Here is a 16,978-nt window from a genome sequence, read left to right on the forward strand (position 1 = left end):
CATATTTTCTATCCTGATACAAATCATTATAAATCATTGAATATAAACTGATTATGACACCATTCAACTTGTTCCTCAGTAGTGCAGCAGATCTTCTAAGTCTAAAAAACCATTTGATGTAAAAGAACATGTTCGTAAGAAAGTATTAGGTGATAATTATCCGAGACCCTCTGAATGTATTTAACAGATGGAGGTGCACCGCTGAGTGTTGGTGCAGGTATCGGACGCCCGGTCATTTTACGAGCAGGGGAATGATGTGTTTAAAGTGTGAGAATACGATTTACACAGGACTGTTAACGCACCACGGAGGATGCTTGTGCTGCAGATGTGCCCGTAATCATTTTATTGTCACCACAGATGCACTAGCGGGTAAGACGGAGTCAACCAGGACATCACAGCTGGACTCATCACTGTACGTCAGCACAACTTTTCATGCCATTTTCTGTTCCACTACATCTCATATTCTACTTTTGTCTTCACTACATTTATCCGATGGCTTTGGTTACTTTACAAATCATATTTTTTTCTACACAAAACAAATCAAAATTTCAAAAAATGTGGTGTTTTGTTATAAATGACACAAAGCAACGGTTTATTAAAGTTGAAACAATGAGTCGATTATTCCGTTTTAAAGATGTGTTAAAGCCCTAGTGATGGTGTTTTTTTTACTGTTTTCTGAATTTTTACAAACCAAACATCACAAAAACAATAAATGGAGAAAATAATTAGCAGTTAATTACATAATGAAAATGAGCAAAGTGAAGTAAAATCCCGTTTTTACATTAATGTAAGTATTAATGACGTAACAGCACAGTACAACAGTCAAAGGGGACATTAGTTTTAATACATGTATGTACAAGTACATTTGCAATCCTAAGAGAAAGTTTCGTGTTTTGTATTAAAATGTTGCATCCACACTTTTAAATGGAGAAATAATGAAATGACCTTGTGGATGATCTTTAAAATTATTTGAAATGAATAAAATATATTTAAAAAATCCCTCCTGGGTCATTCCATGATAAATAAATGAGTGCCTCCTGCCTGACCTCCCCAGAATCAGCAGATTTTTTATTTACAATATATTTTGTATATTTAATGAAGCCATGCACATGTTTTAACCTTCATATCATTAATATTTTCAGAGTTAAAATTCTCATCAACATTTTAGCACTTTTTAATTTGCGTTGTTTTTACCAGAGCTTCTATAGCCTTCTAGGTAAAGTGTTTTAGTACAATTTAGTGCTAAAAAAAAAAACTAATTTGAGCTCTGTTAAAAAATACAACCAAATTAATTTTACATCCACTCCTGGTGTCACAATCTAAAGCCAAAATATCTCATTTTTGTTCAGCTACATTTTCCCTCTAACTAACTTTGAGCATCAGTATCGTGGGATGTGTCATAGTTTTACCAGCAAAACTGCATCAATCGAATATCTATGATCAATGGTAATAGAAACAGACATTGGTATCTCTGATGTGTATTTATTTTCTGATTATTCACTGGAGAGATCTTTATAAAGTGCATTTTCTTCTCTTCTATTCTTCTAATGGTCATATCACCGTGTAGGATAAATGGTTGGTCAGAGCACGTTACAGCATAACAAAGGTCTCATTTTGACCTACATGTTGATACAAGGCTGACCTACTCGTCATGATTCCTTCTGTGTCATTACAGTTTTATAATATAGTCATATTTGTCACATATTAAATTGATCGATTGATTACAGGAAAAATTATGCTGATTAAAAACAAGACTTTGGCTTTTGATTGTAGATGTAAAATTGATATATTTGCACTTTCTAGCAGAGCTTAAATGTGTTTTTCATCCCAGAAGATTCCATGTCTCTTATCTAATGGACCTATGAAGTCACGAGAGCTTCAGAAAGGTTGGAAAAAGTAACACAAACTAAAAAAACAGCCTAAAACTTGAATCCACTTCTTTGCACTTCGAGGGCCTGTAACTCCGAAAATATTCATAGCGTGAAGGTAACATTATGCATGGCTTAATTAAATATAATAAAGTTATTGTGCATAAAAATGTCAGCTGATTTTGAGCGGGTCAGGTGGAGACTTCTTTTTTTTAGCAGATTTGGCTGATTTTATATGGAATTACTCTTTTTTTTAGAGCCTACGAGAAGCTGGAAATATTCGGCAACCTCTGGTGCAAACATGGAAGGACAGAGGTTTATTTATTCCTCGTATTTTTTATTTTCTATTTATTATTTTTATTTTTTTATAGTTTTATTTTATTGCTTATTCATAAAAGGGAGCTGGAAATATTTGATGACAAATGCAAAAAATACAAAATGCAAAAATGCAAAGATATTAATAGCATGAAGGTAAAATGGCTTAATTAAATATACTGAGGCTATTTTATGTTCATGCAATCACCCTCCTTTGAGCTTATAAACAGCTGAGATTATTAGATGACCTCTAACATGGAAGGGCAAGGATGTATTATATTTTTTAATTTTTTTTCCTAATGTACTAATTTTTTGCATTTTATTTTATTTCTTATTGATCAAATCTAAGTGTCTTTCTCATGTGAAATTCCTTGCATGTGAGGTGTATTGTTATGATCTAAACGCCGTGCTATTTTTAAGTCACCATAAAAATACCCCTGCTGTGTGGGAGACGCTCCGCTGAGCTCAGCAGTTTTACGACAGCAGCGGCGGACTTACGGCGCCGTTACGTCACACATTGCTCAGCAGAAGAAACTTGTGGCTGCAGATGTGCAGTCCGGGATTAACGGAGCCGGCGCGGACTGGTAAAGCACCGTTTGACCTTTTATCCTAATGCGTGCGTGCTAAAGAACCTGCTGCTATGCGTGTGTGTGTGAACGCGCGTGTGTGTTTAACCCGGGATTTGGTCGCTATCGGGTGTGAGCGCGTCCACGTTTCTCCGTGACGCCCACTTGCATAAGAAGCCTACAGGCTGCTGCTGCTGCTGCTGGATCGATGGAGGTGTTTGTAAAAAGATCCGCTTGTTTGTGTTTACGGGCTTTAACGCTCCGGTCACGTGGCTGTCAGCGAATATTACATGTTGGTAATAAAGAGCAGAAATGGTGATCAGTGTTCAGCAGCGTGTTATCACAGCTGCCAGGCCTCAGCAGTGTGTGTGTGTGTGTGTGTGTGTGTGGGTGTGTTTCCCTCAGATGGAAAACACAGGACGTCATGAAGGAGATTGACAGTGTGGGAGCGGACAAAGATGAGCAGTGGTAAGTCAGCAGACTAATTATGGATTTTTAATTATTTAGGTATTTATTTATTTTATTTATTTATTGAGAAATAGGATCATCAGGATCATTTACTACAGTTTATAACAATTTTCTTACTGTTTATGACTGTTTTGGATACATTATTAATTATAAAGCAGTTGGATTTTTTTATATATAATAGTTTGGATTTTATAACAGCTTTTATTATTTTTGTGAAATTACATAATAAGCTTACATTTAAATAAATGTTTTAATTAATTTAAATGTATTTAAATAAAATATTTATTATTTATTTTCCTTAAAATCCCTCTTTTGTTTGTTTTACTTTAAAAACAACAATGTTCATTTATTATTTTTAAAAAACAATATTTAGATAATTTTGGGCAAATTGTAAAGAAAAAATAATAATATTTGTTTTAAAGATACAAAAGCTTAAATTTATTGAACATTTTATGACCTTTTTTCTGTAAAACATTATCAACAGAGCATTTTATATATAATCATTTTATAACAGTTTTTATTGTTTTTTGTGAAATTAAACAATAAATAAGCTTAAATTTAAAAAATGTTTTAATATAATTTTAATTATTTTAATTGTATTTATTTAAATAAAATATTCATTATTTGTTTTCCTTAAAATCCCTCTTTACTTTTTTTTTACTGTAAAAAAAATGTTAATTTATTATTTTTAAGAAACAATATATTTGGATAATTTTGGACAATTTGCATAAATATTATTATTATTATTAATAATAATAATAATAATAATAATAATAATAATAGTTTTAAAGATAAAATTGTTTGAATTTATTTAATACTTTATTACCTTTTTTCTGTAAAACACAATCAACAGAGGGGTTTATATTTTCTAATAGTTTTTATATAGAATCTACAGTAAGGCGTCGTACTCTGTCAGATTGTCATATATTTGCATCCATTTAGCTCTATAAAGTCAGCTTTCCATGAGCACACAAGAACAGTTCTGTGACGATTTCCAGCTAATAGAACAGTTGCTTTTTTTTTTTTAAGGAATTTATTTATCTTAAGAATTATTTTAAATTCAGAATCGCCACATTGAAGGACACATGGTTGTCACTGAACAGAAACGGTATAAAACACTCTAATCATGAAATTAATTAAGCTGTCGGATCGATTTAGTGGAATAAAAGTACAATGTTTAGCCTTGAGATGTAGAAAAGGAAAAACAAAAAGTTCCATAAAGTGAAAAACTTAAGCTAAAGCACCTTGAAGTACAGTAACAGAGTAAATCTACTGGGCTACATGCCAGGTAGTAGTAATATGTGTGAATTTGACTGAAGAAGAGCATCTGCTGTTTGAACTCATCACTGCGAGCCACTGGACGATAAACTGTGAACCTGCAGGCTGGATTTAATGAGAACGACAAGCAGCTGCTCACCTCTGTGTCTCTTAAAGGGTTGTCACTGAGAGAAACGATGAGGAGGAGGTTCCAATAAGCCGCACTTTCTCGGTGGAGGACCTCCTTGATGAGGTGGAGAAGATCTGTTACGATGCCTCAGGGACTTCAAAGGTCAGAGGCGCTTTCACCTCGCTGTGTATTATCTGCGCTAAAGTCCATTTAACACTGGAGCTGCAACGATTGATTGATTAGCCGTCAACCATTAGATTAATCGCCAACTACTTTTAACAACCGATGAATCAGTTTGAGGAATTGGTAAAGAAATGGAAGTCAGATCTTCTGATTCCAATTTATTTTCCGGTTTCTTTGCTCCTCTGTGACAATAAACTGAATATTTTTGGGGTTGTGGACAAAAAAATAAACATTTGAGGACGTCATCTTGGGCTTTTGGAGACACTAATGAATGCTTTCCGCCATTTTTAAGACCAAACGACTGACTCCTGCCTTTGCTCCAGGTGGAGATGGTGGTGAGGCTGTGGAAGGACGGCTTTACCGTCAACGATGAGGACTTTCGCAGCTACTCGGTGCCAGAAAATCAAGATTTCCTGGATGCCATTAAAAGAGGGTGAGTTTAATTGTCTGAGCCAGAAAATCCTTTGAGTATTAAAGGTGTATTAAGTAAGATTTCGCTGCCTTAAAGCACAAAAGGATCCTCACTTCTTAAGCTCTGGTTTGGGCTTTTAAATTAATATTGGTGTCTCAATCAAATGACTCCAACAAGTGCAGACCGGCTAGAAAGGATTGTTGCAATAAGCTGATATTAAAGGGCGTCTTGTTCTCCAGCCAATGGAAAGCACTCAATGTACCTGTGCTGCTGTATTAATGCTACATGATTCATGACAAAATTATAGTCACAGCTGTTTTGATCAGTGTTGAGATCACGGTTATTTATCACGATGATGCACTGATTTTAAAGCACTTTCATATTTAAATAAACAGATCACATCTTCTACTTCCACGCTATGCTAAATTCCAGGTAATGTTCAAAGTTGCATTAAAATAAGACTTGAAAGATTCTTCCTCTGAGTTCAGTGCACCTCCACGAAGCAAAAATATAAATGTAATTGTACCCAAATGCTTTATTTGGTTGCTCATCTGCATATCTGTAGACACTACGATTTAACCAGTGTTCCCTAAATGCCTCACATGCCGGCTACGGTAGATGCTAACTAGGTAGCTGTGCACATAGAAGCTTCTAGTCTCCACTTAGTTACAGCAACACTCAGACTGGTTTATGACCAACAATTACTGTGAATAGTGGCACATAAGGGGTTTTAATATCAGATTTACCTAAGCTGAAACTAGAGATGCACAATATATCGGCGACCACATCGGTATCGGCCGATATTAGTGTTTTTTCCCATATATCGGTATCTGTCCTATGAACAAATTTAGCCGATGTGAAAAACCGATGATCGCCTAACATTTGATATTGCTGCTATTTCACAGATGTTTTTACTTAAATGGTCCTGGACTTGAATATGTTATAATATGTTTTACTTTGTTACGTAATAAAGAAGACTATGTGGGCTAATTTGGACTTCTTTTGAATAGTTTTCTCACAGTGCTTACTTATACTCATTTTTCAACAAAAATGTAATATCGACATCGGTAATATCGGTTATCGACGATATCAGAAATCTTGATATCGGTATCGGCCAGAAATTTTAATATTGTGCATCGCTAGTTGAAACCAAGTGATTTCATCTACGTGGACTGTTTTCTGTACGTGAAGTTTTTTCGACATCAATATTGCAGGAGATAATGTTAAATGTAGGAAGCATATTCATAAATGTTTAAATAATTTTGAATAATCAAGCGCTATTATCGATGACTAATCAAGCAAAAAACAGGAACGTTTAGTTGCCTGGCATCCGATTAACTTTGAATCCTTTGGGCGCTTTGTGTTTTAAAGGCCACGCAGGTCAGAGGCCATGTTTGGGTTTGAAATCATTTCTGTCCTCGGATCAATTCATCAGTTTGCTCTTACACTCAAACCCCATTAGTCTCCTGAGAGGAGCCCAGCAGTAAAGATGTCCCTCCTACGGATCGCCAGCAGGCGACTCAGCATAGATAAAGCGTAGTGCTCATTAGTGCAGCTCGTTTGTCATATTGATCGATCTGACTAGACTCCAAACCTGATCTTTAATCCGTCTCAGGGAGCTTCCGGCGGAGTGGGAGAGCAGAGCCGAGGAGGAGGAGCTGGAGATCAGCGTGGAGGATCTGACCGAGGAGAATTATGTCCCCAAGAAGAAGGCCTTTCACCCCTTCAGCGGCCGAGGATACCGCCTGGGCAGGTGAGAGGCTGTTGCTGTGAAGGTTATGAGCTGCGACAGTGTGGGCGGTGTTGTTTTCGCCTGTTTGGCCCTGAAGACGCCGACGGTCACAGGAAGCACGTTTCCAGGTGTTTGTGCGTCTGTCTGGATGTGTGTGGACAGGTGGTGTCAAAAGAGACAGTTTGAGAAGGTGTCACAACTGTGCAAAACGTTCCAGGTGTGCAGCTGGGATCAAAATGAAGGAGAGTTCAAAGATAGGTGTGGTCCAACCTTGATGAGCAGTAATGCAGTACAGTTAGACTATGTTTTACATCCATGTCCTGCATTCCTTTTCATCATGGATCACCTGAAATATCACATTTTCCAGCTGCTTTATCACCAAAATGTTCATTGTTTCCAAGAGTGAGGCTGATTCTCTGGAGACCCAACGGCTCAATACAATGTTGGATGACCCCAGTGGATACGTAGGTTATTTCAGCTTGATGGTCGGCCGTATTTATTGGTCGTGGAGTCCACGGACAAGGAGTTCAACCAAATGGAAGACGACAAGACGTCCTGAAAAGCAGCATATTTTAGGAAACTGGTGATTAGTGATGTAGGTGGGATGAGCTAAGTGGAGAACATCACAGGTTTGGGAAGATCTGGTAGAAAAATGACAAAGGAGCATTTAAACAAAGTTCTTGTTCTTGCAGTAGGTAAGTGAGACCTTCCGCACCGTCTTCCCTTTTCAGACTATCACTTAAAGCAAGTTAATTCTGTCTCTATCCGTGGATGCAACATGATGTACAGTTCGTCAAATCTTTGCGGGTCCACGTGCAACCTAAAAGTTGTGACCGTGTGGACTGTCTGTACTGCCAGCGTTTCTACTTTGCCAGAAAAACAAGTGGCGCTTAAAACAAATGTTGGCTCTAAGGAGAGACGAGGAGATTCTTCATCATCCACACCTTCATCATTAATAGTCATAAGTCGCTGGAGGACTTCGGAGGTGCTTTGATTTGCTTTCCATCGTTGGAGCCCAAGCACAGTAGAGTCTCTTAAAGTCTAAAGACACCTTGTGCCGTGTACGTCCACTGTGCTTGACAGGCCTCTGGAATAATCACATTAACACGATGCTACAGCGTAATCTGCCACCAGCTGCTTTATCCCCTTGTGACCGTCCGCGTAGCAGACCGACGTGGACTTATGTAGCATGAATAGAACGGCGTCCAGATGTGGAACGGTCGATGAAACCGTTGCTACAGGGAAGCAGTTGTTTTTGCTGTTACCTCAACAGGGTCTGAACAGGAAGCTCGCCACAGACTGACTTATAGAAGCAAACACCTTTTCGACTGGTATAGAATCAGCAGGCAAATCGGATTCAGAAAAAATACTTCAGATGTTTGGCGACTTTGATTTGAGATGGAACGACCCATGTGCATTGTTTTCTGTCATGTTTCCTGGTTCAAAGCTTTTTTTTGTGAGAATCCTGGAACATGTGTCACACAACCACATATTTGGTTTTACAGAATTCCCCACAGGTTTCTATTCAGGGTTCCATAAATGGCGAGTCTCTACTTTATAACATCTCTAGTATTATATAGGCTACTACATGATTTTATTTTAATTTTTTTTGTATGTCATGATCAAATTATTGTCATGCAATGTTTGATAATGTACTTGTGGAGTTGGTCTGTCTCAAGTGTCCACACTCCTGCACCACCAGCTTCTACCATATGACTTTCCACCACTAGGTGTCCTCCTAAATCCAGATATGAAAAAAAAAAAAAACCCAACAACAACCCCAACAAAAAAGCCGCCCGCAAAAAAAAACCCGACAACGTTTTCACAGCATCACTGCATGAATACCAACAGTTCCAGAGAGTCCAGATAATACCTGGCAGGAGACTTTCTGTCCTCACACCTCGCCGTCGTCACAATGAGACAATTCACACTGCTCATGCTGTGCACATTTCTCACTGGTGGTTAATCTGTTTATTTATTTTTTGTCTTTATTTTATTCCCATCCATTCCCAGCGTTGCACCCAGAGTTGTGGCCAGGTCACCGTCCGTGCACGAGGATGGAGAATCTCCTCCTATTCCCATGGTAACACTAGACCACACCCTTCCCGTTACCTCGCTGCAGATCTGGTTGGCTGACGGCAGGAGACTGGTGCAGAGGTTTAACCTATCGCACCGGTGAGTGCCACCATCCCGCCTCGCATCTTCGACCTGACATCGAGCACAATCTGCATGCTGAAGGCCGGAGGAGTCGGTGCGAGGAATATCTCTCTGCTCCTGCTGCTGTGCTTCTCTGTAAATCCCATAATCTCAAGCAAAGCAGGAAAAGAAGTAGTTCAAGGGATGTTTGTTGTAGCTCTGGAGGTGGAAGCGGGAGGGAGGGGGTGGTGGTTGTTTTAGGATTACGTAATGCTTTGTTCTAGTGTGCCGGAGTTTGAAGGCTGAAGGCATGGTGCATGTTCTATCCCCTGCCACAGTGCATGGGGCTGCAGAAAACATAATCTGAGATGTAGCAACGGCGTGGATCTATAAAATCCCCAGAGAGGGATTGCGTAACTCTGATGCAGCATTTATATAACAGGGTTAAGAGCTAAAAGACAGCGAGGCCTGGACCCCTCCAACCCTCAGTGTGTGTGAGGGCTGCCATAGGATTGCTTGTATATGCTCGGGCCGGTATTAATAATAGATGATGTTACTAGTATAGTGCTTCAGAGGGAAATCACGTGTCACAATAGGGAGTAGAGTATTTGGTCTGGGAACGCTCTGCAGCTAAATGGGAGCAGACGTGTTCGACTGGGGGGAATATTTCTGCCTTTATTATGTTTTTTTTTCCTCGATCTTTTATTCATATTTCTTTTCCAGGATCGGCGATGTTCAAGATTTCGTGGCGCGCTGCCAGAGGAGCTGCCCACCTTTCGTCCTGACCACGTCGGTTCCCTTCCGAGAGCTCGGCGACAAAGAGCTGAGCCTGGAGGAGGCGGATTTGGCCAACGCCGTCATCGTCCAGAAACCCCTGAACACACAGGCGCCGTTCGGACACTCCTGACCAACAGGGCCGCATAAGAGTCACACAGCACGACACCGTTCCCCTCACCGACACACCACCACCCTGTCCCCCAATGCGAAATCCAAACCTCCCATAACCTGTCATGTCTCTTTCTTCACTAAAATCGTTATATATGGGTTCGTCCATCTCAAATCATCAGAGGCCGTCTGCTCGACCAAATCGGATTTGCCTGAAGATTTTTTAATGATGGATATTTAAAATTGTGTATGCAAACTTATAGATCCGTATATCAAACACTTTCCAAGATAGCTTGTTTTTTCTTTTTTAAACTTGTCGCTCGACCGACTTCTAGCAAGTTTTTTTACACCTTGAAATTTAAGGCCATGTTTGGATGACTGTTACACAAAAATCTCCTCCGAACCAAGGGTGATGCCTACAAAATGAGGGCCAAGATAAAAAGAAAATGCCCATATTACAAGATATTATTTTCTTACTTACATTTTGAAACTCCAGAGTTCTGTTCAACTTGAATTAGTCGATCTTTTGCGGTACAACTTGTCATACCAGTTCAATCCGCAGTGCAAGTTCAATGAAAATAACTTCTTTTTATTTTATTTTTGTGACCCAGTATTTCATTTTTAAAGTATCCTATAGGTTTTTGATTTGTACTATTAGTAGCTGTAGCTGCATATGGTTCAGAAAATATCACGAGTTGGCTTCTGCTTTTTATTGTGGGACATTTTTTTCATATTTCAACTCACCCATGATTAGAGGTTATTTGATCTACATTTTCCAGTATTGCCGATTCTGATTCAATGTCATGATGAGACACAACAGTGAAAATCTTCAGTAGTTCATGAGGTATTGTCATTCAAACACGGCTTCAAATTTCAATGTGTGAAAAAGAAAAACATGCTGAGAGTGAGTCGATAAGCAAGTACAAAAAAAACAAAAATCTCAGAAAGCGTTTGATATATCAAGCTAAAATCTCACAAATATCTTTAGAAATATCCATATTTTATGGTATAAAAATGTCGGGAAAATCAGAGATGGTCGAGCAGAAACTGTTCTAAAAATGAGATTTAAGATGGAACGACCGTTGTAGTGTCTAATTCGTCCGTGCAGATGAAAACCAGGTGCATGATAGGAACAGTGTTTCTGAACCATCCGTCAGAGGCGACGTTTTTGTTTCGTATCATCAAATGTTAGCACAGGACTTCCTCAACCCTCTGCTCACTTTCGCCGCCCGCAGTCTCCGTCCTGTCTGTGACCAGCTGACGGCGCTGAAGGAAGCACTCAGACGTTGTGCTTCAGTCAAACAGTGTAAAAATACACGTAGATGCTTTAAAAGCATCCGAATATACTCAGTGTACCAGAATTAAAGGTACTCATTATGCAGAACTGTCCATTTTAGAGTCACGTATACATTTAGATTAGATACCAGTAAAGGTGAAGCTGATTTTAATATCCACAGCTGGGTACATTTGTTGAATTTTCCCCTGCATGAAGATCAGTGAAGTTCCATTTTAATATAACAACAAGCTGATGCAGCAGAGCTTTCCACCTGTGATACATCCTAATCTATTTGTTATTTGTTGAATGTGAATATGCAAAGTTGTATTTGGCTCTGAGTTGTAGTGGAGTCACAGTATAAAGCAGCAGACATTTGAAATACTCAAATGCAAATACCCCAAAAGTGCACAATACTTGAGTAAATGTATTTAGTTACATTACAGCACTGCCTTCTGACCAGTTTGTAGAACTCACCGAGCATGTTTCAGCTCTTGAATGACGACGATGGCGACCCCTTCATAAAGCACGTCATTCATTACATTTTGTTTTTTCACTCTGGGTTTTATAACTGGTTAAAAACGACCTTTTGTGAGTTAATTTTTCACTTCCCCATCACTGAATGCTTTGTTACTCCATCCAGCTGCACGGGTTCCTGCAGTGCTGCACCATATTGGATTGAAAATGACAAAAACAAAACGCTGTCAGTGTTTAATTGCATTTGTCGGTTGCTGCAAAAACCGATGAGCACAACTCATGCAGCCAGTCTGCAAACATCAGCCACTGTTCTCCACATTCAAAGTCTCAAAATGCTTTCTCTGCACCTGGTTTTCATGTGCACGGGTTTCAGTTTTGTCCCGCCCTGTGTGGGATTAGCTAATAGAGATATTTTCACTTAACCAAGGTGCTGCCGAGGCGCTGTTGTCGATGTTTACTTTGTCTTCTTCTTCCCTGGAGGACAGTGTTTACCTGCCAACACACACACACAAAAAAAAACGCAAAAAAAAAAAAAAAAAAAACTGTGAATCCAAACCAGCGCTGTCGTTCGTGCAGATGGTCGACCGTGTGTCGGCCATCTGTCGGTCTGCAGCCAGCGACCCTCCCTCACCGCTTCACGCTCACCAACACCAAGCAAGTCTCGAAAGTCTTCCCGAAGTGTGATCACTACTTTCTCTGCACTATTTACAGCATAAATAAGGGGCTGATTGTTTTACGTTTACAATAATATATATATGTGTAAGGAAAATGTGATGTTTCGTTTGCACACTGTTAGGATATAAAAAGAAAAAGTATTTATGTTTGCCTGGATGTTTGAGTATACCTTTTTTTTTTAAGGGATTTGGGAGTTAAGAATGTAAAATGTATTGTTTTATTTGATTTAACCATTTAAGGACATATCACAAGCTCAAGGTATAATACAATAAATACTCCTCCTTAAAGTTATGCTTATTTTCTGTTTCATTTGTATGCAGATGATGTCTTTATCTACTGAAAACGGCTTGATTAGTGGTTTATCCTGATGAAAATGCATGTTTTGTGTGATTCATTCACCTAAAAAGTGACTAAATTCACACGTTTCTTACAGTTTACGTCCCAGGTTAGTTTCCCAGACAGCTTTGCATTACCAAAAAGGTAAAAATGTGGCCAGTAAAGTGATGGATTTCCATCTTAAACAGAGCAAATGATGCCTGAAAAGCACAAATCAATCATTTAGGGTTCAGAAGTTAAAGTAAAGACATTAAATTGACAGCAACCATGACAAAATGCTGCACTGTTTTGGCGGTGAGCGAGCCAAATCGTGTTGAATTTGATCACATTTTGAATCAATCACATTGCAATCAATGATTTAATCGCCTTGTTCTGTTCATTTTATACCTCTTACACCCCTCAGTTTTGTCTGGACTTTCCGTCTGGAGTTTGCGTGTCCTCCCGGTGCCCGCGTGAGTTCGACACCGAGCTTTATTAGTGCACCTTCGTTCATGTTGTAACACGACATCTGCGCTGTCATTACAGATTTAATGGGGATTGAGATTAAGGAGGGAGGCGGCATCCACTGATGAGGAATGATGGCTTCACAGTGGTGCTTGTTAAGGCACTTGGCATGAGAAGCGTTTATCTGATGGTATGAAGTGTAAACAGTGAGCTGTTGTGGCAAAACACGCAACATCAATCAACACGAGTGAACGGCGCCAATAGCTAACAGCGAATGAGGAGCATTTCTCCAGCACATGTCCAAAGCTAGACGAGGAAGACGGCATGAACTGAGCATCACATTTATTTAAAAAAAAGAACTATTTCACTTGTTTGTCACCCTTGTATCATGTACCAACTATGAGAGATTTGACACTTTTTGCAATTTAAGAACTACAAGATATTTTTGCGTATCGGTTCATTTCCTGCACATTTCCAGTGTTTTCACATAGTCAGCCTCGGTCATCATTTTTGACGAGCACATTCTGCAGTAAAAATGGAACAATGGAATAGAAAAGCAATTGTTTGACCAGGAAGAAACCTCTGTGACGCTGAAAAACTACTCCATGCGTGTGATACTTCTGTGCTCGGTCATAATTCCTCGTTATCAGGATCTCCCAGTGATGCTGATAAACCACATGCCGCAGTGAGAGTTACTGCCAAAAACAATCATATTTCTCCCACATTAGTTTCTCTTCAAGAATGGAATTTAAAACCCTTCTCCTCACACGCAAAGCTCTTAATGACCGAGCTCCATCGTATCTTAGAGACCTTATTGTACCATGTTATCCCAACAGAGCGCTTCAGACTCATGGATACTAGAGTCTCCAAAAGCAGATTGGAAAGCAGAGCTGTCTTGGATCAAACTCCCACTTTGGATTCAGCAGCAACATCGAAACATTTCTTTTCGACAAAAGCTTATAGGCGACCCTGAGCCATCCCCTTGTTGGGGTGCTTTACCTTCTTCTTTTTCATCCTCCATACATTTATATGCCACTATTATACATAACTAACTTCTCTCTCCTGTAGTTTGTCCTCTCTGCAGTTGTCTCCGGCTCTGGAGCTACATATTTTTGATCTGCAGTTGCCTCCTTGGTGGTTATCATTCTCCCCTCACCCCAACCAGTCGAGGCAGATGTCTGCCCTCCCTGAGCCTGGATCTACCGAAGGTTTCTTTCTGGTAAAGGGAAATTTTTCTTCCCGCTGTTGCCAAAAAACAAATGGAATCTTTTATAGTTGCTGGGTGTTTCTCTTTACTATTTTCTCTTTACTCTGACACATTGGGACATGGACACTAGATCTATTGGGGTGACCTGTCTTCTTTGGCATGAGGATGTTGGCGGCAGATCCTTGGGTTCCTGTGGGTTGTGAGATGGAGTCTCCATAGATCGAGGTTGTTCTGCTGCATCCCATTAGCACTTCATTCGATTGTAATCTGGATAGTTTGGATGCTGACCGATCTCTTTGTCGTGTTCCTCGAGCAGCTCTTGCAAGATGGTGGGATACATTGTCCTGTCGTGTAGAGTTACTGCCATTAGGGAGTCCTGTTGATATGAAGGGGTTTGCTTGATCTGGAACATCCAGATTGTTGTCTGGACCAGGGATCTCCAATTTTGGTCCTCGTGAGCTACTGTCCTGCAGGTTTTAGATGTTTCCGTACTACAACACACCTGACTCACATTAATGGATCATTAACAGACTTGTTGGAGCTGTTGGAGATCCATTAATGTGAGTCAGGTGTGTTGCAGAAACATCTAAAACCTGCAGGACAGTAGCTCACGAGGACCGGAGTTGGAGATCCCTGGTCTGGACCCAATGTTTCCCAAAAGAACATTGTCTTATAATCAGTGCTACTTCAGCTGCCAGTGGGATGAAGGTGGATGCGTTAAGGCGGAAACAGTCGTAGTAATCATTGGCCTGAGTCAGATGCAATGGGGTAAAGTTGACGTCTTGCAGAGTCTTTATCGACCCTCGAATCATCTCGTGTTTCTTAGCATGTGCAACAACATACGTGTGCTTCCACATGTGCCTGCTCCTCTGTCTCCCAGCATTCCGCCTGGCCTCGGGAAGAAGGTGAACACCATTATCCATCTTCAATATTTAAAGCGAGGTTGGAAGGGAGGGTGGGGGAATGTTTCTGCTCATAGCTGAGGAAGAAGACGAGCTGACAGCCTCGGGATAGTCAAGGTCAGAGGAAGAGAGTCAGCAGCAGCAGCAGCAGCAATGTTTTGTCCTCTCTGAAGAATCCTCCCGTGAAGGGGTTTACTGCACATTTAGGATTTCAGCCTGAACGTGCAGGCATCACTCTGGTTGGCAGCCAGAGGGGGTCTGACTAAAGAGTAAAAGAGAGCACATTTCCTTTGTGCTACATATTTAATAAGGCTAAGCATGCAGGGAATTACTTTCCCTTTAACTCCCACATTTCCTTTCAGAATGACCCTTTTACTCGCGCAGCAGCCAACCTTTCATTTTGCACATTCCTCTTCACGCATTATCGGAAACATACCCATTCTAATGCAGGTCATATGCCTGACTTTTCTGCGGTGGTGCCTTGGTCCTTGTCAATAATGTGGTTTTGGTTGAGGGGTTTGCATACTTGGAATTTATGGAGAGGTCTGGGTTCAGTAGCCGAGGTCTCCATGACATGTTTGTTGTCATGCTCTGTGAGAGGCTTACTGTGGAGAGTAAGCATCTTGCACTAAAAGAGCTGCTTATGAAAGTGCTTTGTGGGAAAGGCTCAATATATCATAAATCACAGACTGAAGAAGGGCCTATGAAAATAACATTTCCACCGTGTGTCGAACTGTAACACATTCCCCAAACAGACAAAAAGCTTTGCTTTCTTTTCGGGGTCAGAATGGTTTTATTTAACAGAATTTGAGGTCTCTTAAACAAAAGCTTTGTCTATTTTGGACTCTTTCTTCTCTTACAGGTCAGGACTGTAGAGACAGATTGCTGAAGGCTGAAGTCTTTGAATCAAAATTTACCAAAGCTTAAACTAGAAGTGCAAAATGAATGCAGGTTTGCTAATCTCAGGTGATTACTTGGCTTGGACTGGTTTTTGCCACAAAACTTTACCATTTCGTAAAAGCTGCTTTCCCCACTATTATGAATTGAGGTAATTAAGCTAATTTGAGAACTTTACAAAATAAGTAATCACAATGCAATATTCGTGCTCGTTAGATACACTTCTTGCGGTAAATAGCCTGAGAGACCTGCTAATTGTGATGGTGATTAAAGGAAATGTTTTTGTTGTGCAAGCAGCAACCTCCAGGAGTGCCAGAAACTGCAGTTCCTTAAATGGCCACTTGAGGCTGCCTCCAAAAGTGAGTCAAACCCCATAGACCCCTATGTTGAAATGTCCAACTTTACAGTACAAATAAACACCTTTACAGCCTGATGCAAAAACTATTTTGGTTTCTACAGCTGAGTTCCAAGTCCATGATACCTGTATAGGAGTGGATTTTTGTAAAAATGTACCCGTTGAAATTATATCGAGGCTTAAAGTTTTGCTAAATTAGGGGCGTGGCTGCTTTGATTGGCAGCTGGAATGCAGTCATAGGACAATTTAGGGCTCTCCTTACCTTCCCTAATGCTTCATGTCCTTGCTTTTTTTTTTTGGAAAAAAAAAAGAGAATTGTTGGACCAACTTAAATCAAGTCATTCACAGTTAAAACACGTTTGTCCAACTAAAGCGGACGAATAACATTATTGCCACTGGTTTAGGTTAAGTCCACTTAAATCCTTTGATTACTGAAGCTTAATTTTAAGGAACGTCAACT

The 16,978-nt window shown here is 39.9% G+C and overlaps 1 protein-coding gene across 1 annotated transcript; it reads left to right on the forward strand.

Moving 5' to 3' along the window:
* Positions 1-2,679: 2,679 nt before the first annotated feature.
* On the forward strand, positions 2,680-10,856 carry ubxn2a (UBX domain protein 2A). The gene is made up of 7 exons (XM_008279611.1): positions 2,680-2,767; positions 3,155-3,217; positions 4,652-4,766; positions 5,111-5,220; positions 6,815-6,952; positions 8,945-9,106; positions 9,791-10,856. The coding sequence occupies exons 2-7, from the start codon at positions 3,174-3,176 to the stop codon at positions 9,972-9,974; spliced, it is 753 nt and encodes a 250-aa protein (XP_008277833.1). The 5' UTR covers positions 2,680-2,767; positions 3,155-3,173; the 3' UTR covers positions 9,975-10,856.
* Positions 10,857-16,978: the final 6,122 nt, after the last annotated feature.

The sequence above is a fragment of the Stegastes partitus genome, unplaced genomic scaffold, assembly GCF_000690725.1.
Source record: "Stegastes partitus isolate 25-593 unplaced genomic scaffold, Stegastes_partitus-1.0.2 Scaffold166, whole genome shotgun sequence".
Lineage (NCBI taxonomy): Eukaryota > Metazoa > Chordata > Actinopteri > Pomacentridae > Stegastes > Stegastes partitus.